Source organism: Camelina sativa, chromosome 7 (genome assembly GCF_030686135.1).
Source record: "Camelina sativa cultivar CO46 ecotype springtype chromosome 7, ASM3068613v1".
In the NCBI taxonomy this organism is placed as follows: domain Eukaryota; kingdom Viridiplantae; phylum Streptophyta; class Magnoliopsida; order Brassicales; family Brassicaceae; genus Camelina; species Camelina sativa.
In genome coordinates, this window is record NC_141886.1 from 20,188,506 (window position 1) to 20,209,057 (window position 20,552).

The following is a 20,552-nucleotide window of genomic DNA, read 5'->3' on the forward strand; positions in this document are numbered from 1 at the left end:
ATATATCAAAATCAAAATTTCCCTTGCTGCTTTAATTTGTCGAGCTTTCTATTGATCGAATATGAAATCAACTTTTAGCATTACAAACTGAAATGACATTCTGAAACCTAGAGAATATGAATCTTTCTTTCCTTTAATTTCATGATTTACGTTATAAACTCTCACGGAAACCTAAGTGTCATTTCAATAAGCCAATCCCGTGATGTGCGTAGAATAAGCAAGGTTCATGAAAAAGTTCATCTCCAGAGAAAGTTTTGCGGAGTGTAAAAAAAAAGTTAAAATGGGTCGTCGAGATTTTGGGACACATTAATTACATACATAATCATTATCAAGTAGATAATCAAATATAGTGATAAGAAGAACTAATTAAAATGTTGACTTTTGATAACCGAACAAAGTGGGCAACAACAACAGTTTAACTAGTCACTCGTCATTACTCAATAGACACTCACAAGAACCCAAATAGCTGCTTTTATAAATGCTGTTACAAGTTTTAATTTTTTATATCATTTGTCAACACTAATATTATAGTATATATACCAAAATACTACTACAATAGTTCGAGTGGGGGAAAAAAATAATGCATGGTAAGAAATGTCAAATAGCGATAGGATGATTATATAAAAGCTATCATGATCAGCACATGGCTTCAGAAAACGCCATGTGACTCGCTTTTTTTTCATGTCACCATATTTTCAGGGCTCTTACCTCTTATATATACCTAAATGATGTCCATACAGTATAATAAATGTTTTTGTGTGTTTTATATATATAGTTTCGTTATACTATGACTAATGTATGAACAGAGTTTAACATTCTATTATTCAGTATCAGAATATTGGTCTAATCATTTGTATTTCTCAATAATTAGAATGCGTTTCCATGTAGTTAAATAGTTGTTTCGCCCTCTTGTGTCCAAGCCATCGTGTTTTGCGTACGTACAAGGACGTATACTAATCGTCCGCAATTGGAATTTCATGTGCTTAATTAAAATTTGATTAAAGAATTAACCGAATTCGATTCTTATTAGACTACTTAAAATGGCTAATCTATTGCAATATTTTATAGAAACATTAAACGTCTATCTTAAGCTAGGGTACTTACAAAATCGGTAGATCCATTTATTTAGGCAATTGTATTCTTTTAGACTTTAATTTTCGTCTTTGTGTATCTTGGTAATAAAATATGGAACAACGGTATAGAAATTTAGTTTATATTCTAACTTACAGCCAAAACGAATGATGATATATACATTCAAAAATGTGGATGCATAAACTATAGAAAATAACAAAATTTATATATGACATTTTCTAAAAATCGTAAGTTTTTAGTAAGAAACATGTGAAAAATACCTACAATGGATTATAAGTAGGTTCATGATTGTCTCTACATCGTAAATTTATTAATATGATGGATTATAAAAATATCTACATGTGAAAGCTTATCTATTAAGGGTGGCGCTTTGTTCAAAAAAAAAAAATCTATTAAGGGTGGCGAAGGCTTTACGAGTAATGAGAGATGTGGCAAGTGTTGCACTATTTCGTGTGTCTCAAGGTGGAGTGTGAGCTTTAGGATTTGAAGTGAGAACTATAAATTATGGTAGCAAGCTAATTGTGTGTGTTTAGTGTTGCATAAAACCGTTGGTTAGAACTTGTAAGGCTTTAATAATTTAGTAAATAAGTATGTTTGGATTTGGTGAGTACCAAGTTGCGTGTTGTTTCACTTTCTAGTTATGTGATTATGCTTGTGTTTACAAATTAGAGCAAAAAATTATAAACGGTTTCTAGAAACTGGTGGCGCGACCGCGCGAGATGTGATGAGAGCTATGAATGCAGGGGTGTGGCCAGACCAGGCTCACATGGACGAACGTGCCCCTTTTTTATATGTTTTTGACCAAAACCATAATTCGGTTTCCGATTATTGGATCTGAAACCGGTTCCGACTGTGTCCTACGATGTAGTACTTTTGTCAGAAACTAATCAATTTATGAATAGTGTTAATTTCGTGAGTCAACAATAATTGGTGGGGAAAATGGGTGGGGCCAATTAATCTAGTGTCCTAATTAACTCTTAATCATTCAATGTATTGTCGATTTAGAAAGGGAAACTTCAGAGAAAAAAAAGCATAATTAAAGATTTTTAAATAGACCGACAAATGTAAACCATTGTGATTTTATTTTTAATATTTCTGAAACCTATATGTCATAAATTTAACACAAAGATGGTTCGAATATAGAGAGACTCGAAAGATGGTAGACACGTGATCAGTAGCTAAGAGGACATGTATTAAAGACAATATACACGTAGTCAAGGTAGTTTCTTTGTTTCATCATGTAGCAAAAAGTAGTCATCCTGAAAGTTATAGAGATACGTACATATGCATGCATACGTCGCAATGTCTGTGGATTTTGCTTGTAAAACGTTGAATATAATCACATTTAGAGGCGGTTAATTAGGAACGTAGTCGAACGCAAATCACTTTCTTGACACCAATCAGAAGTGCGAATATGTAGAAACAAACGGTTAATAGACTCAATTAGCCCTGGGACTTAGGTTCTTTTGGTCGGTTGAATCGGTTTTCGGTTTTTTTTTTGTTTTTCCAAATGTTGCCGAACTGAACCGAAAAATAATTCGGTTCGGTTCGGTTCCCCATTTTTTCGGTTTTTGACATAAATAACCGAATTTTGATGGGCCAAAAAATAAAAGATCCAATAATATCTGTTTTATTTGAAACATACAGTTAAAATAGTAAGTAAATGATCATATTTAACCGCATGTTTTAACCAAAACGTTTTCTGTATATATATACCGCGACTCTTTACTTTCTCCAGCCGCAGTTTTTATTCTTTCTCTCTCTTACCAAAAAAAATCTCATAAGCACTTTGACAATGCGTTTGGCTACCATTTGGACTCAAAATTCTGTAAACCTTTTATAGTTGTTGCTAAAGAGGAAAGTGGTATATTATATGTTACTTTTCCACAGTTAACATTCGTAAATTTAACCAATATATAAGTATTTTAGTAGAATCTTCATTATCTCGGTATCTTCATCTTTTCTACTGCTTTCTTTTTGTGTCCCTGTTTACTTTGATCAGATTGTAGCTTCCCTGTCTGGGCTATAGCTTCCCTGTATGGGCTATAGTTTCCTTTGTTTGGGCTAAGTTTCTCATCCTCGACTATATCTCTTTGTTAGTTAGGGGATTGAGCCTTGGTTTGTGCTTAGTTTAGAACATTTAAAATTAAGGCTTGTTTTAGCTTAATTACTTGTTCTCTGTGGCGTTGAAAGGTTCAAGTGGGTTTAGATTATTTTATGGTTACATCCCGGGAGACCTTTGACAAAGCACTTATAGAGAAAGATGCATCTTATGCGGAGAAAGCCAAGTTTCATTCTCTTGTTATGGCCATTTGTGTTGAAGCCCGTTATCATCCTTTGGTATGCGAGAAGTCCTTATTGTTCTTCGAGAGCTCAATCACTCTCGAGACAAGATGTTTTTGGTTTAACAATGTATCAATATAATCTTTTCCTCTTCTAGTTGTAGGTTATTGAAAGATCATTGTGTCTCTGTGTGACAACCCGTCCTGTGGACCCCACTAGCCCTCTGCTAGCTTGCCCCCATAGGCCTCAAGCTGGCCCTGCAAGGCATCGATCCTAACCCCTCACTGTGGAAAGAAACTCACATCTAAATCCACCAATAGGTTATTGGTGCGCCAGGCGTTCCTCGAATCCTGGTCCCCACCCTTTAACAACCTTCCCACAGGACAAGCTGTCACCAATTGATCTGTCCACAGTAAGGGGTTAGGATTGATGCCCTGCAGGGTTAGCTCGGGGCAAGCTAGTGGTGGGCTAGTGGGGTCACGGGACAGGTTGTCACATAAAAATTTGTTGCAGATCAATTGGTGACAGTTTGTCCTGTGGGAAAGTTGTTAAAGGGTGGGGACCAGGGTTCGAGGAACGTCTGGCGCACCAATAACCTACTAGTGGATTTGGATGTCCACAGTGAGGTGTTAGGATCGATGCCCTGCAGGGCCAGTTCGGAGTCCATGAGGGCAAGCTAACGGTGGGCTAGTAGGATCACGGGACGGGTTGTCATACTTTGTAATTTCATTCTCGTCTTTTATCTTGTGATTTGTAACCTTTCTGAACTCTTCCTTTTTAATATAATTCATTCAGTGAAGAAAAAACAAAGTATTTTCGTCCTATACACTGATAGTTTATAATTTGAATGGTTATCAGTATGTATCATGAAGTTACCCATTATCATTAAAATTCATAAATCCTATAAGAAGAAACAAAAATTGAGATCATTAATGATGACGCATATGCGGACTTCCTCATTTATTTGGTAACTTTCAGGGAAAGAACCCATGCCAATGTAAAAGTTCACTGATTTTATTTATGATATGTCAGATTTTGCAAAGAATCCAATTTATTAGGGATGGTTAGGATGACGAACCTTAAAATAGGTGAATATCTCTTAAAGAATTGCATAGATTCACTGGTGCAAACCAAGAAAATAATACGTATGATATGATATCATCCTGTTAACTAGTTCTCAGGTACCACAATTAAAAAAAAAATTCAAATCCCTGGCTTAATTATCTTGTCAAAAGAGTATCTCCGTAGTTAGTTGTATGATTTTTTTCTTAGAAGATTATAAAAGGGCAAATTTTTAAAGAAAAGCACCGGTAACGTAGTTAGAGAATATCAAACATCAATATACATATGTTCTTGTAACTTGTGTATTATTATTTATGTATCTACTAGTATTTGCTCCGCTACGCACGGATTTACTTTACATTGTTTTTAGATATTTTTTTTTTGTAATTTTGGAGATTGTTTTTAAAAAAATATTAATTAAATAAAAATATTATGTAAAATTTGAGATACTGTATCAGAATTAGTAAAATGTGTATCTTTCTATTTATAAGACAAATTGTAGTTAAGAGCATATGGAAAATTTATCATTTAATTGGATAATAAATACACTAATCTTTATATCAATTAGATAAATATAATTTATACTTTCTCCGGTTTTTTACTTGTCGTTTAAGGTTTTCTCACACAAATAAAAAAGACTATTAAATTGTCTGCTTTACCTTTTATTAATATATTTTATAAATTTCATTGATTAAATCTTTAAAACAGCAGGGATGAAACAGGGATATTCACCCAACATTTTCATTGAAAACCTAAAACGACAACTAAATTAAAACAGAGGGAGAATTTCATTGTTATAGGAGTCACATAAACTATGTGAGAGTTATAGATATGCAATCATTATATATTTATATATTTTCTTATATATGTAATATTTCTAAATACTATTATTAATCATTCATTGCATTACTATAAATATTATGAAAGTTACAAAAATGAGAGTTAGTACAAAATATGGGATTAATGAGATAGAATAGAAAAGTTAATAAAAAATATGCCAAGTTTATAAAAATACATTATTGTGAATTAATAACTAAATTGTCTATTGTTTTAAATATATATTCAAGAGTTATATATTATAAATATAGATCTATGAAGGGGCATCTTAGCTAATCAAATCATGAATTTAAATATATATTCACTTCTTTCTTTAAACAGAAATATATAAAGTTATCTCTTTATCAAAAAAAAATATATATATATATATATATATATATATATATATATATATATATTCAATTCTCATTTAGTTATTTAGAAATTATATATATATTAAAATATACTTTAATTTATTTTAAATGGATTGAAAATGAAATAAAATAATGTAATATGAAGATCATGTGAATTATTTATATTAAAGTGTGGAAATAAAACAGCCAATTATTACTCAACATTATCCTATACAACCCAAATATTATAATCTTATATCCTTAAACTATTTAATCATCAAATTATTTGTTAATTGAAAAAATTTGTCACACTAAAAATTAAGAGAAACAAAATGACATTTGTGAAATAAGAGAGCATCAAATGACAATCTTTTGGAGCTTTCTAAAGGAAAACTTTACTTTATTATTAGTGATATAATATAGTAAGGTTTCTTTCAACTCATACTCTAAAAATCTGACGCCCAACATAATTATATATTAAATTATTTTAAAATCAAATATACATGAAATTATTTATTTTCTTTTATAAGTATTTTAAAATGATTGCATAAATCGTCAAAAGATGAACAAAGTAAAAATAATTTACATTTGTGGGAAAAATATTCAAGACTTAGTAAGATAATATTTTTTTCTAAAGTTAGTAACTTCCCAAAAATGGATGATCCGAACAATGATACTATTGTTACCAGTGTTTTGTTGTTCGTTGGAGATTGAATCGATGATAGGATAAAAAGTAAATGTTTTAGTTTTTAGAAAATAAGGCAATGCATAAAATGATGGTATTCTTTCAAATCAAACCTAAATAATTATGTTCATAATTTAATTTTATAGAAACAATTTTTCAAAAATTTAAACTAATTTACTTCAATAATACCATCCCATCATCTTACTTAAATTTCATTCCGCTTGTCTCCGTGAAAGTTATATAAGATTCAAACACATAAATTAAACCTAAAAATTCAAGCATATAAATTTAATTTAATGTTGGTATAATTCCGAGATGAAACCAACGACAGCTGATATAGGTGGCTCTAGATTCTTGGGGGCTGCATATGTTTCTGATTAAAGAAGGGAGGAAGAAAATGTTGATGTTTTTTTTTTTTGGTTTTATGGACTTGTACTTAATTAGATCCAAACTATAGTTAATTAGGTCCAAAAAAAAAAAAAAGAGGTGTCAGAAATATAGTAAGTCAAGTGTTATCGTCTTAGCAAAAGTTGAAAAAAAACATTTTCTTATTATATAAGATTCTCTTAAAATCTTAAACTAAATAATGACCCGAACACAAAATGAACCTTTGTTTGTGTCACCAATTTCAACAGTTTTATTTATATTTTGAATGTAAATTCTCTATCACGTTCCTTAATTTTAGCCAAAACATTGCAACCAATTCAGCTAGCATTATTATCTTAGTAATACACTAGGCTCCTCATATTAAAGAATACTCCGTTTTTTTATCAAAACATTTAAGTTGTCATATTATATTATCCACTTGGCGTGTGTATAAATATGTGCTTAGAATATCAGGAAAAAAAAAAATCGAAGTTGAAAGTTCGATTCTTTTTCTAGTCCATATTCTTTATGTAATGCTGATACATCAGTTTTTTTGTTATATACATAGGTGAAATAATGCACGCCGGTGAATTAAACTAATATTGGTTAACTAAAGATTTTTGATAAGCAATAAACACTAAAATTTTTAAAGCTCATAAGAACTCTTACACATGTACTTATGTAATCAACCAACTTGAATATGATTTTTAATATTCCTATCCAAATATAAGTAGGTATTTAAAAAAAAAAAAAAAAATCGTCTTTGTAATAAAGAATCTAAAAAGAGTGGGTCCTCCATATTTTTTTAAAAAATCGAGAAATCAAGAGGATGATGAGATTTTCCTATAAGAAGCCAAAGCCATTCACACCATTTCCTCCATCACCAAACAAACAAACACATTCAAAAATCTCATTAATAAGTAAAAAATCCTCTCGAGAGACAAAGAATGAGAATGACACTTGTTCACTTGTCTCTCTCCCTCTTCTCATGTCTCCTCCTTGTCCTTTCTCCGACCTTCATTGCCTCCACTCCCGTTTCCCACCCTGACCTCGTTGTTCAAGAAGTTAACGAGTGAGTAAAAATCTTTAATCCCCTATAGTAGTAGTTTGTACCACATTATTAAATAACGACATTTAAACATTGTTGTTGTGTATGTATATATGTTTTGTAGGAAGATTAATGCGTCTAGGAGGAATCTAGGCGTGCTCTCATGTGGGACCGGAAACCCAATAGACGACTGTTGGAGATGCGACCCGAAATGGGAGAAAAATCGACAACGGCTAGCCGATTGCGCGATCGGTTTTGGCAAACACGCAATAGGCGGCCGTGACGGCAAAATCTACGTGGTGACGGATTCGAGCGACAAAGACGCGGTCAACCCTAAACCCGGAACACTAAGACACGCCGTGATCCAGGACGAGCCGCTTTGGATCATCTTTGCTCGTGACATGGTCATAAAGCTAAAAGAAGAGCTTATTATGAACTCTTTCAAGACCATAGACGGACGTGGAGTGAACGTCCATATCGCTGGTGGCGCGTGCATCACGGTTCAGTACGTGACCAACATCATCATCCACGGTATCAACATCCACGACTGTAAAAGGAAGGGTAATGCTTACGTTAGAGACTCTCCGTCGCATTTTGGGTGGAGGACGGCCTCCGACGGTGACGCCGTCTCGATTTTTGGTGGCTCACACGTGTGGGTAGACCACTGCTCGTTGTCGAACTGCGCTGACGGTCTGATCGACGCCATTCATGGATCAACGGCCATTACGATCTCTAACAACTACTTGACTCACCACAATAAAGTTATGCTTTTGGGACACAGTGATTCGTACACGAGAGACAAGAACATGCAAGTCACCATTGCCTTTAATCACTTTGGTGAAGGTCTTGTTCAGAGAATGCCAAGGTAAATTAAGTTAAATAATATAGGTTTTTAATTTGCTAAACAAGTCCCTTAACTACTTTTTTGATATTGTTTTAAAACTAAGCCGGTGTGATTTTTGCAGATGTAGACATGGATATTTTCATGTGGTGAATAATGATTATACACATTGGCAAATGTATGCAATTGGTGGGAGTGCAGCCCCAACGATTAATAGTCAAGGCAATAGGTTTCTTGCTCCCAACGATCATGTCTTTAAAGAGGTAATTAAGAAAGCCAATTTTATATCTTTTTTTAGTCAATTGAGAATATTCAATTTAATCTTACCCAAAAAAAAAACTTATAGGTGACTAAGTACGAAGATGCACCACAAAGCAAGTGGAAGAAATGGAATTGGAGATCAGAAGGTGATTTGTTCCTAAACGGTGCGTTTTTCACGGCTTCGGGTGGAAGAGCCTCTTCAAGCTATGCTAAGGCTTCGAGTTTGTCGGCTAGACCGTCCTCAGTAGTAGCTTCAGTCACGGGCAGTGCTGGTGCACTCTTTTGTAAAAAAGGATCTCGATGTTAATCCGATGCATCTTTTTCAAACTTATATATATATAATCCATCTAATTAATTAAAAAAGAAAACATAAAAGAAGAGATGCATGTGTCCCTGGTATGTCAAATTTTCATTACCCTTTAGTTTTATTATTATGGGGAGGGTTAAAGTTATAAGATGATGGATTTGATGTGTACACTAAAGTTATGTGTGGATTCCCTTTGGACCAATGGGTTTCTTTTAAACTTTTTTGGAGTAGGGACCAATGTTTTATCTTGTGGTGGGGGGATATGTATGTACAATTGGTAAGCGATTATTGTTGATTTTCTTATATTGTAACAAATTGATCAACATCTTAAATTATCAAAAATCTTTGTGTTAAAACTTATTTCGATGTATAAATAGTAATATGTTGTGGCATAGTAGGGAATATGTTATCATGGGTAACATTGGTTGCAGTGTAACATGGGGATATCTAATTTTTGGGATGACATTTAATTTGTCTGCAAGATCTATAATAAGTGTTGGCTTCGTGAGGCTGACAAAACTAAACCAGAATCTCCCACTAATTGGACCAGATCTGGATCTTGCTCTTCTTGCTCTCTTGCGTTCCCAAGACGTGGCCGTTGGACAATTATTGCAATAAATGATGAGAAACCAAAAAAATCCAAACGAGGAGCTGCAGTTTTTTTCAAAGTGACTCAGAATGTTCAATAAATGTGGCTTTCTCTTACAATTAAAATCATGTGACAAATGCACTAAGTACTTCATTTTGAGTGCAATCCTATAATTGTCTCTCATTTTAAGGGTACTAATATTACTAAATAAACTAGTGTATCTTCTCAGCAAATTTGTCGGTGGAGAACTATTTACCCATTTCTGTGTGTGTGTTTTTTTTGTTAATTTGTTGGTTTTGGGATAATTTTGGAAGTTCTGGTACCATGTGGATAGTATCAGTTTTTTTTGGAATTAGGAATTGGACACAACCTTCACGTTCATCGTTACGTGTTCCAAGAAGAGTCATGTTTCACTTTATAAGTAGGTATATCTCAATTTCAATTAATCAGTATCAGTACCGGATCCTCGTCCGATACTGATCCATATCACCAAAAATTTGCATTAATGGAAAACAAAAATTTCATGTGCAAGCAACAATGTCAAGATCCAAACATGACCAGAATTGGTTTTAACAAAACAAACAAAGAAAGCTTAATGAAGCATTCATGACAATTGTCGGCACTAGACAAAAGGTACAGAACGTTGTTTGACTTTCATGCATGTAAAAAAGTTTACCCGACCCACCAAAATCTTTACTATCAATCAAAACATTACAAACCAAAATGATTATTAACCATTAATGTTTAACTTCAACCTCCAACAGTCCTATTCTCTTACTCATTAATGTTCATCTCTTTGAACATGAGGGACCGATCGAAAACTCATTCCCTAAATCAATACATTTCAAGTCTTTGAATGTCTGAAATAAAACCGCTATCTTAACAAAATTCAAAACTAGCACACCTAAACCACAGTGAAAATGTTCTTACAAAAATTTTGCAAAAAAGGGAAAAATGCCAAACATTTTGGAGAAAGACATCATCAGTCTTCAGATGGGGAGGATCGGAGGCATTTTGCTCGTACATCCTTGAAGCATTTTGTGATTTTGTCTATTCCTTTGAGACCAAGAGACGAACGGAGGATCCGAGCCACAGCTTCACCAGCGGCAATGTTGGCCTTTTCAGCATCGATGCGCTTAATACGGGTCTTTTGATCTTGCTCTCAGTATGATGAATGGACCGGCCAAACTCATCGAAAGCCAGAGTGTTATTTTACTCGGACCTAAATCGCTGGCAGATTCGTAATCAAATTGATTAAGAGAGCTTATATGGAAACTGGACCTTTGTATCTACGGCCCAATATCATATTTGCAATATATTAGCCCATCAAACTTTAAATTCTCACTATAAATCTCTTTTTCTTTTTATATTTGAGAAAATTCTTATTATTGTCACAATACAAAAATTTAAACTGAGACAATATAGAATTTTGTTGTTAAATTGAAGCCAAGTTTTTTTAATACTCTCTAGTCTCTACTCTCTACTAATAATATCCAAACCTATCCTGAAACTAAAATGTACTAGACTAATATGGAATTCTTTTGTTCATAATTTATCTCTAATTTTTCAACTTTTTTTCTGTAATAAATGAAGGATATTGCATATAGATGACGAAAACAAATGACAGCCGAAAAACAAGGAAGTATAGGTAAAAGTATAACAATAACACTTCTTAAAACAAGAATTTGCTCTTATTCGTTCTTGGTTCTACCAACTACACCCTCTAACTCAATATATGTATACACTAGATTAAGACCCGTGCTAGAGTACGGGGTTGAAATTCATTTTATTTCTATTGTAATTTTTTATATAAAATATAATTTATGTGATTGTTTTTAAAAGTGTTTTTAGATAAAACATTATGCAATAAAATCATATGCTAAATATGATGGCTTGAAAAGACACCTATTTTGTAAGTTTTATATTGTTAATGATTCAAGATAAGTATCCGTGCTATAACACTAGTTAAATTTTATTTTATACAAAATTTTGTATATTTTATATTTTAAAATAAAATTTTAATATGTTGTATTAGGTTATATATGTGAAGTTATTTCAACAATGTATATTCTACATCATGACTTGAATGTCATTATAAAACATAATTTTGTAAATTTGGTTTTTAAAAAGTGAGTTATTATATTATAAGTAATTTAATATATTGTTATACTTTTTCTTTTTAATATACTTGGTATTTTGAAATTCTTTCATATTATAGTGACATATTATTGACATTGCTATAACAAATCAATTTAGAGTGTTTATAGTTTCTAACTTTTATATCAAGTTTCAATATATTAAAAATAATTCAAAATAAATTATTTAAAGTTTATTATATTATATAAAATCATAAAATTCAACAAAAAAAATATGAAATTGAATTTAAATATTCAAATTTTGACCCGTTACTCAGTAATTTTTTAATTCAATAGATATTATTTTTAAAGAATAATTTACTAAAGCTTGAATATATTATAGATTGAACCATTTATATTTTATTTTTTAAAATTCAACTTATGGTATCCGAAAATAAAACCATTTTTTAATTATAATAAATAATATGATAATTTATTTGTTTCACAAAATAGACTCATATATAAAAATGAGAGGTAAAGTATAATGATAATTAAAAAATTAATATGTTAAGTTAGATATCAAAAGATTTTATTTGATGAATAATTTAATAAAAGAATTTAATATGGTAAGTTAGATAATATGATTCTTTAGAATATTCTCTTTAAAATTTTCGATATAACGTATTTGTAACCAATTAATCTATCATTAATGTATAATCTATTTATAACCAACTTATTAAAATTATATAGTCTACAAAGCAATGTTGTGTACTTCCGTTTTATTATGAAGGGATATATCACCTACATTTGCATATACATATCTATACTATTAATTGGAGAATACAAATAAGAGATTTAAAAAAACAAACCATGTCATATATCCATGTCGCCAAACAGGTCCAATTGCTTATATAATTAAAAATAAAACAAATAAACAACATATGGTAAACAAAATCTTTTAGTCGAAAATCTAATATTTATGGAAACAATAATTACGAAATTATTATAAAATTAAAATTACCCGATATTTTTGGAAATGGTTTAAAATTGTTACCATAAAAGCAAAATTATTAAATTTGAAATCTTATTATATAAAGTTGAGTTTTGAAAGTTAGTCATTAACAAGATTTTGACATGTGTCAAGTTATCAAGCTCAGATTTTGACATGTGTAAAAGGTAATATTTAATAGAAGAAATTTGATTACAACAAAAATAAAATATTTTGTTTTAAAAAATCTTAATAATGTAAGAAGATAATTATCAAAAATTACAGAATTTATAAAAAAAAAAATACAAAGTTTTTTTAGATAATTATAAGGAGATTATATATATATATATATATATATATATATTTCATAAAATTCGAAATTATAACATTTATTTTTAATTTGAAGTTATTCATTCTACGAAAAATCTTATTATATAAAGTTGGGTTTTGAAAGTTAGTCATTAACAAGATTTTGACATGTGTCAAGTTATCAAGCTCAGATTTTGACATGTGTAAAAGGTAATATTTAATAGAAAAAATTTGATTACAACAAAAATAAAATATTTTGTTTAAAAAAATATTAATAATGTAAGAAGATAATTATCAAAAATTACAGTATTTATAAAAAAAATACAAAGTTTTTTAGATAATTATAAGGAGATTATATATATATATATATTTCATAAAATTCGAAATTATAACATTTATTTTTAATATGAAGTTATTCATTCTACGAAAAAATAGAAATGGGATTAAGAAAAATATACAGTTAACTCTAAATTCTAAATTTTATAAATAATTTATTCAAAAATATTGCTTTCAATTTTGTTCTATTAGTAAAATGTTTTTAATAAGTTTGTTCTATTAAGGAAAATGTTCAATTTTATAAATAATATTTCAGGATGGATAACCTTTCGGGAAGTGATTGTCGGAACTGTGCGAGGACAAAACACATGGAAAGATCATATGGAATTTGTAGGGTCGGTAAACAAGTATTTAAAGCTTCCCAGACTTAACAGACCAGCCGTCGAATATGAATGGGCCAGGAGTAGACGTGAAGCCCACTAAGGAAGGTGGGCCTGTGGACATGGGTTCAGTAAGCAAGGTGGCAGTCGGGGCGTTCCAGAGACAAAGGTTACATCATAGTGTCAAAAACACTGCCACAAATACATTGGAAAATTTAACATTAGTTACTATCAAAAGATTTTGTGACGTTATAAAAGAGTCTTTAGTTTTATTGGTTGTTGGAGCAAGCCATTTTGAGATAGCTAAAAGACGTGAACATGTTCTCTCCACACATGAGGAGGGCAGAGCTGAGGTTCTCTCTATGGTGGAGGAGATTGGACGCAAGGTTATCTCCCTAAGGGAGAAAGGTGGAGGAAGTTGGATACAAGGTAATCTCTCCGAGTGAGGAAGGTGGAGGAGGTTGATTCAAAAATATTGCTTTCAACTTTGTTCTATCGGTGAAACTTTTTCAATGGGAAGACAAATTTTTCTTACTTTTTTAAACCAAATATACTCCTACATTTTCCTTTTTCAGTTTGGAATAGGTAAGATTAATATGTTGACCAAAAAAAAAATGGAAGATTAATATATGCATCTTCTTTTTTCTAATATTGTATTTTAAAATTTATTGTAGTAATTGTAGATTATTTTATTTTATTTATATTTTCATCTCTGAATTATTTGAGATTCATATATTACCGCTTCTAATTTTCTATTATTTCTTTAATTATGTCAAATTAATCTTCTTCTGATTTCTCAACCTTATTAGTTGGTCATAGACCTTTTTTGTGCAAATATAATTGTTACCATTCGTTCAATCCGAAAAAGAGATAAAAAGGAAAAGATAATCAATCAACATAATAGTTGGATAAGATAGGCTAATCAAACACAAGCTTACAACAAATGTAGATAGATTATAAAAACATAAATCGTTGTTGATAGATCCATAGGAGCTCGGAGACAGAGGCTACATCATGGTGGGTCAAAGAAACTTCCACGAATATATTGGGATTGTGACGTTGGAAAATGGTCTTTAGTTTCATTAGTTGCTGGAGCAAGCCACTTTGAGATAGCTAAAAGACGTGAACATGTTCTCTCCACACAGGAGGAAGGCAGAGCCGAGGTTTTCTCTATGATGGATGAGGTTGGAAGCAAGGTTATCTCCCCTAAGAGAGGAAGGTGGGAGAGGTTGCACGAAAGACTATCTCCCCAAAGGATGAAGGCGGAGCCAAGGTTTTCTCCATGGTGGAGGAGGTTGGACGCAAGATTCTCTCTATAAGGGAAGAAGACAGAACCGAGGTTCTCTGCATGGTTGGTCATACACTATTGTGATGTAATTTATTTTTTATTCGAAATATTTTTTGAGCCAACAATTTTAGTGATTAAAGAAACTATGCAAAAATGAAAGTAAAGAGACTTATAATAGTTGGCTTAATTTGTTCATATAGACATTTTCTAGGTGGTGGTAAATAAAATATTTGTAACATACAATATACCTAAATGTAAAATATACAATTTTACTGGTAACATACATAAAAGATTTGTAAATAAATATAAATTAGTGTATTATAGCAAAAAAAAAAATTATAAACAATGTACAATAAGTTTTAATATATTTTTATTAAATTTAATTTTATTTACAAAATTTTAAATCCGCACATTGGGCGGGTCCTTATCTAGTTGTATATATAACGTAAACATATTTATTTTGGTTCTAGATTTTGAGATATTTATCATCTTTTATTTTAGATTTTTTAATTTTCTTAACAAAACTATAATAATTAATAATGAAAAAAATATATATATGAAAACTATATCTTTATTATATATCTATACTATTAAAAGGGAAACATTTTTAATTAAGTAGACGTAGTGTTAAAGATTATTACATGTAAGGACATTAGATTAAGTCTTGAAATCGCGCGGATCTCGGGTTGACCCGGAATATTTATATTTGGATCGTGTATAATGTGATTAAAAGGATTAATTATAAATGCATATCCAAACAGATTTTCAAAAAAAAATGAATTTAATGAATTTCGTTTGATATATAAGGAAATCTCAATTTAATTCTACAGCCATATAAATAGAACAGATAAAACACTCAATATTTTTGGAAGCTATTTAAAGTTTTCTTCCATAATAATCAAAGAATTAAAATCGAAAATTATATATATCTATGTAAATATATTTGATTTGGTTTTATATTGTGAGATATTTTCGGAAATAACAAATCAATTTAATACAATTAGATAAAAACAAATAATCATTTAGTTTAGATTTTGCAATATTTCATTAACAATATTTAAATAATTAATCATGATTAATATAGATGGAAACAAACAAAAACAGAGTTTGGTCAAAATAAAAATTAAAAAACCCATGGATCCTAATGTGACCCGGTTCGTTTGTAGTCGGGTTAACTAAAAAACACGCGGATCCTATGCTACCTGGTTTGGAAGGTTTCGGATCCTACCCAGCAGCCAGTGTGAATCATTCAGTTTTTTTAATGTAAAATAATACTAACTACAAGGATATTTAATCCCTAAAATCACTCAAACTATTTAATGCATTTAAATAAAACAATCCAATTACAAACAACCAATTTCAAAATTCAAATTTATAAAAGGTAAATTTGTTACCATCAAAATCGAGAAATTAAATTTAAATGTAAACATATTTAATTTAGTTATATATTTTGAGATATCTACGAAAGCATAAATATATCTAAATTATGATTTTCCTTACTTTTCCTAAAATATATATACCAAAATTAAATGAACGAAATCTAAAATAATTGTGAATATATTTTTTTGTTAATATATTAAAATATTTTGTGTTAGGAATCCCTAAATAATCTAATCACTATATAAGACGTATCAAACTCTTCCATTTCATTCATTCAAAAAAATGTTTCCGAGCATCAAAATTTTGAGTTTTTGAACGTTCCAACTTTTATTTAACATATTTTTTTTAAGTGTTTCAGATTTGAAACTCTTCAGAAACATGTGAAACATAAAAGTCAAGATTGTAATTTTTTTAAAATAATGGTGATGGTTAAAGGATCAAATATTTCTAATCGATTTTCACTTATCATTCTTTTTGATTTTTTGATTTTTGTTTTTTATATGTTAGTACATATATACATTAACTATAATAGTGTATTTTTTTATGCTCCATGATTATATTGTTACACGTTGTCTATTAGGCGAATTGAAAGGAAGGATTTTGAATCATGTCATCCCTATATAAGTAAAAGAGAAGTACAAAATCGCCAATGGGTTGGGTCAATTAAGTGAAAATAACCCAAAATTAAAGAAACAGATACGCGTGAGAAAAAACCGAATTATAAAGATGGGTTACCCCTTTACAACTGAAGAAAATATCTCACCAACCTTCTGCGGGAATCGCTGAAACCATATAAGAAAAACAATTATCAGCATATATTTACCAAATCTTCATCGGTTGTTAGACATTCCAAAAACTCATCGAATATTTACTATCCGAATAAATATATTTCCTATACTTTAGGCAACTATTCAGCTTTATCAAATAAATTTCCGAATAATCAGTCCTAATTACTATCATATCTTTCTCTCCATTATTCTCTCCAATTTCATCTTAATCATAGGACTACTAAATATATTACGAATTGCGAATCAAGATACCGCAATAAACACTATCCTAAACTAACAAAACCTCCAAAGGTTAATTTCATTATTTGGATATCGTATAAGGATATGAGAATAATTACCAGAATATTCTCTAAACTTTAACCTCGATCAATCAATTATAAACTTCTACCTATAAATACACATTTCACATATACTTATGATTCATCAAACGTAATACCTTTCAAAATGGCAGCAAATCTTCCAATAACTAATCTAGCATCCATCAAACCATTCAAGACTTGCTGGAGAATCCAGGTCAAAATCGTTCATAGCTGGCAGCAGTATACCACTTACTCCGGTGAGACCATTGAAATGGTCCTAGCTGATGTGGCAGTAAGCTTAATAATAATGCTATTATATCCGTGAAATTTTTTTATTACAATTTACTTGAGATTTTCATACCTGGATCCTTTTCTTTCTCTGTAGGGTACTTTGATCCATGCTACAGTCACGAAGCAACATCTATATAAGTTTCAGAGACAAATCATGCCTAGTCAGTGGAGAATCATTGAGAAATTTTCGTTGACTAAAGCAACTGGAAAATGTAGGGTCACCAAGCACGTTTACCGTATGGCTTTGTTGAACTATTCCACCATTGTGTCATGTGCTAATTTGTCTGATGACATGTATCTTGACTTGGTGGACTTCCAAAGGATTCTTAACGATCCTGCATTGAATGAGAACATTTTGATTGGTTAGTAATCTATTATGCAATTTAAATTTATACGGTTATATATGTACACATTGATCAGATACATGTTATCCTTCTAGATGTAATTGGCCAAGTTATCAATGTTGGTCTAGTGAAAATCCATGAAGTGGATAACAAGGTCAAGAAGAAGCTTGAGTTTGAACTCAGGGACACTCGGAAAGATAGTTTGAACTCATTGAAATGATTAAGTAATTGTCAAATATTCATGAAAATAATATATATATTTTTAATTATTATAGGGATGAACGTTTAGCATGTACGCTATGGGGTAGGTTTGCTGAAGAGATCCTAACAGCCTGTGAAAACAGCCGTCATCAGATGCTGATATGTTACCTCCATTTTGCTAAAGTTAATTCTTTCAAAGGTAACCATAATACATTGTCAATATGAAAATTTCTTTGAAAAAATTATTTTCAAATAATCATACTAATAAACGTCTTTGCTGTATAAGGTGTAAGATATGTATCGAATGCTTTTGATATGCCTTTACTAATGATTGATCCAGCTTTGTTTCCAATAGCTGAATTCCTTTCAAAGTAAGTTAACTGGTTCCTCGACAACTTATTCTTTGAGTTTTAAGTTTCGTTACAGCTAAACCATTTATAATTTGAATAATTACAGCTTGCCTAATGATGGGTTAACTTTGACAATTCAACAACCTGGTCCTAGGGAAGACCCAAAATCCAAGAAAGTTGAATACTTTAAAAGTTTCCCAATGACTATGATTGCCGAACTCCTAGAGTGCAAAGAGGTACTATACTATTATTGATATATTGTTACGTATGGATTCCTAATAATTTGATTAAAACTTTTTTTGCTATATGTTATTGATTAGTAGCTTTTATTGTAGGAGGGCAAATTTAGGGTCATGTGTGCTGTCTATGCTATTGATACCAAATTTGCTTTGTACTACTTTTTTTGTATGAAGTGTACTAAAACATGCTACAAAGTCCCTAAAGTTGAGAATGAAGTTCTTAACAAAAACAAAAAGACTTTGTTTTCATGTTCTGGGTGTAACGAAAACCACACCAAAGTTGAACCAAGGTACTTTCATGGGGTAGTTTAAGTCTTTTAAATTCAGAAAAAGAAACATATGAAGATCTATATATGAATATAATTTTGAAAATATATGTATTATAGGTACAGAGTGCTTTGTGTGTGATGGATACCACTGCACAGACCAAATGTTTGTTGTTTGAGAATGATGCAAACTGTCTCATAGAACAGTTCTCTGCAGCTTCTGGATGGTCATTTCGATGAGGTATTTTTTATGGGTGATTGAGTATCCTTATAATGAATATCTATTAAAGTTTCATACATTGACCATGTGTTTTGCTTTTTAGATAGAAGATCCAACAAACATCCCTCAAGAGATAAGTAATCTGGTCGGAAAAACTTTCTATGTTGTGGAAATTGGAAAGGATAATATCAGAGATGCAAGTGATACATACAAGGTTTGTCATGCCTTTGTTGGTCTAGAAGTTGAGAAAGATGAGACTATTGAACATTCAATGGGTGATGATGATTTAGCCACTCTTGTGAGTGCAAATGAGGTATACTCCCTAAATAAATGAATTGTATATATATACATTTTCTAATAATTTGGTAATGTATAGTATGAATATATTAATAATATATGATTATATCACAGGAAATTGGAATGGTGTCAAACAGTAGTGTTGCTGATGAAGGACAAATAACTCCTTCCACTACTCCATCATCAAAGAGGAAGGATGATGATGCTGATGATTCTTCTAATAATTCATCATCTTCTAAGAAAGCATGTTTGGATGTAATTCCTCTTGCAATGGATGGTCACAATGATGAAGATGGACGAGCTGATGGTTAAGGTTTGGTGAAGAAGAGTTTGGGATAGGACAAATCACTAAGTCGTCTATTTTTTTTTTTTTGAAGTTTCAAGTTTTGGTAAAATAAGCTTAGTTGTCTAAGCATTGTTTCTGTTTTACAATATCTCGCTGTGAACCATTGCAAAGTTTATTTGGAGGTTTTATAATAAAATGACTTAGTGATTTATGATTGTTTTCTCCTATAGTAGTCCTCCAAACGTGAAACAATCGTATGATCAGGGCCACATTAAAAATACTAAGAAATTAAAATCTATACACATGTAGGGACATTAAAAATTATACTACTAAAATCTATTGTTGGTGAAATAAAAAACTACGATCATGTAAATTGTATGTAAAAAAATATAAGCGTGTTTTCTCAATTTTATAATGTTAAATAAAAACAATGATCAGGTAAATTTTATTGTTTTCAACAGATTTCCATCCCTATAATCAAACAGTAATATCAAGCATTCCGATAACTTACCTTCATTGAGTGAGAAACAATAAAATTATCGACACCTCTGAAAGCAGCTACCCTTCGTTGT

General features: G+C 30.8%; 2 protein-coding genes across 2 annotated transcripts; both read left to right on the plus strand.

Annotated features, from left to right (window-relative positions):
• Window positions 1–7,491: 7,491 nt before the first annotated feature.
• LOC104701382 (putative pectate lyase 5) lies at window positions 7,492–9,470 on the plus strand. Its single transcript, XM_087458952.1, has 4 exons — window positions 7,492–7,729; window positions 7,830–8,570; window positions 8,671–8,809; window positions 8,893–9,470. Exons 1-4 carry the CDS (start codon window positions 7,605–7,607, stop codon window positions 9,112–9,114), a joined length of 1,227 nt encoding a protein of 408 aa, XP_087315078.1. The 5' UTR covers window positions 7,492–7,604; the 3' UTR covers window positions 9,115–9,470.
• Window positions 9,471–18,525: 9,055 nt separating this feature from the next.
• LOC147941493 (uncharacterized) lies at window positions 18,526–20,189 on the plus strand. Its single transcript, XM_087456634.1, has 5 exons — window positions 18,526–18,693; window positions 18,779–19,201; window positions 19,298–19,418; window positions 19,501–19,710; window positions 19,809–20,189. The coding sequence occupies exons 4-5, from the start codon at window positions 19,669–19,671 to the stop codon at window positions 20,004–20,006; spliced, it is 240 nt and encodes a 79-aa protein (XP_087312760.1). The 5' UTR covers window positions 18,526–18,693; window positions 18,779–19,201; window positions 19,298–19,418; window positions 19,501–19,668; the 3' UTR covers window positions 20,007–20,189.
• Window positions 20,190–20,552: the final 363 nt, after the last annotated feature.

Coding starts and splice junctions, on each gene's coding strand:
- LOC104701382 (XM_087458952.1), top strand. CDS start 7,605: ATGAGAATGACACTTGTTCACTTGTCTCTCTCCCTCTTCTCATGTCTC. Junction 7,730..7,829: donor GTTGTTCAAGAAGTTAACGA/GTGAGTAAAAAT, acceptor TATGTTTTGTAG/GAAGATTAATGCGTCTAGGA. Junction 8,810..8,892: donor ACGATCATGTCTTTAAAGAG/GTAATTAAGAAA, acceptor AAAAACTTATAG/GTGACTAAGTACGAAGATGC.
- LOC147941493 (XM_087456634.1), top strand. CDS start 19,669: ATGGGTGATGATGATTTAGCCACTCTTGTGAGTGCAAATGAG. Junction 19,711..19,808: donor CTCTTGTGAGTGCAAATGAG/GTATACTCCCTA, acceptor ATTATATCACAG/GAAATTGGAATGGTGTCAAA.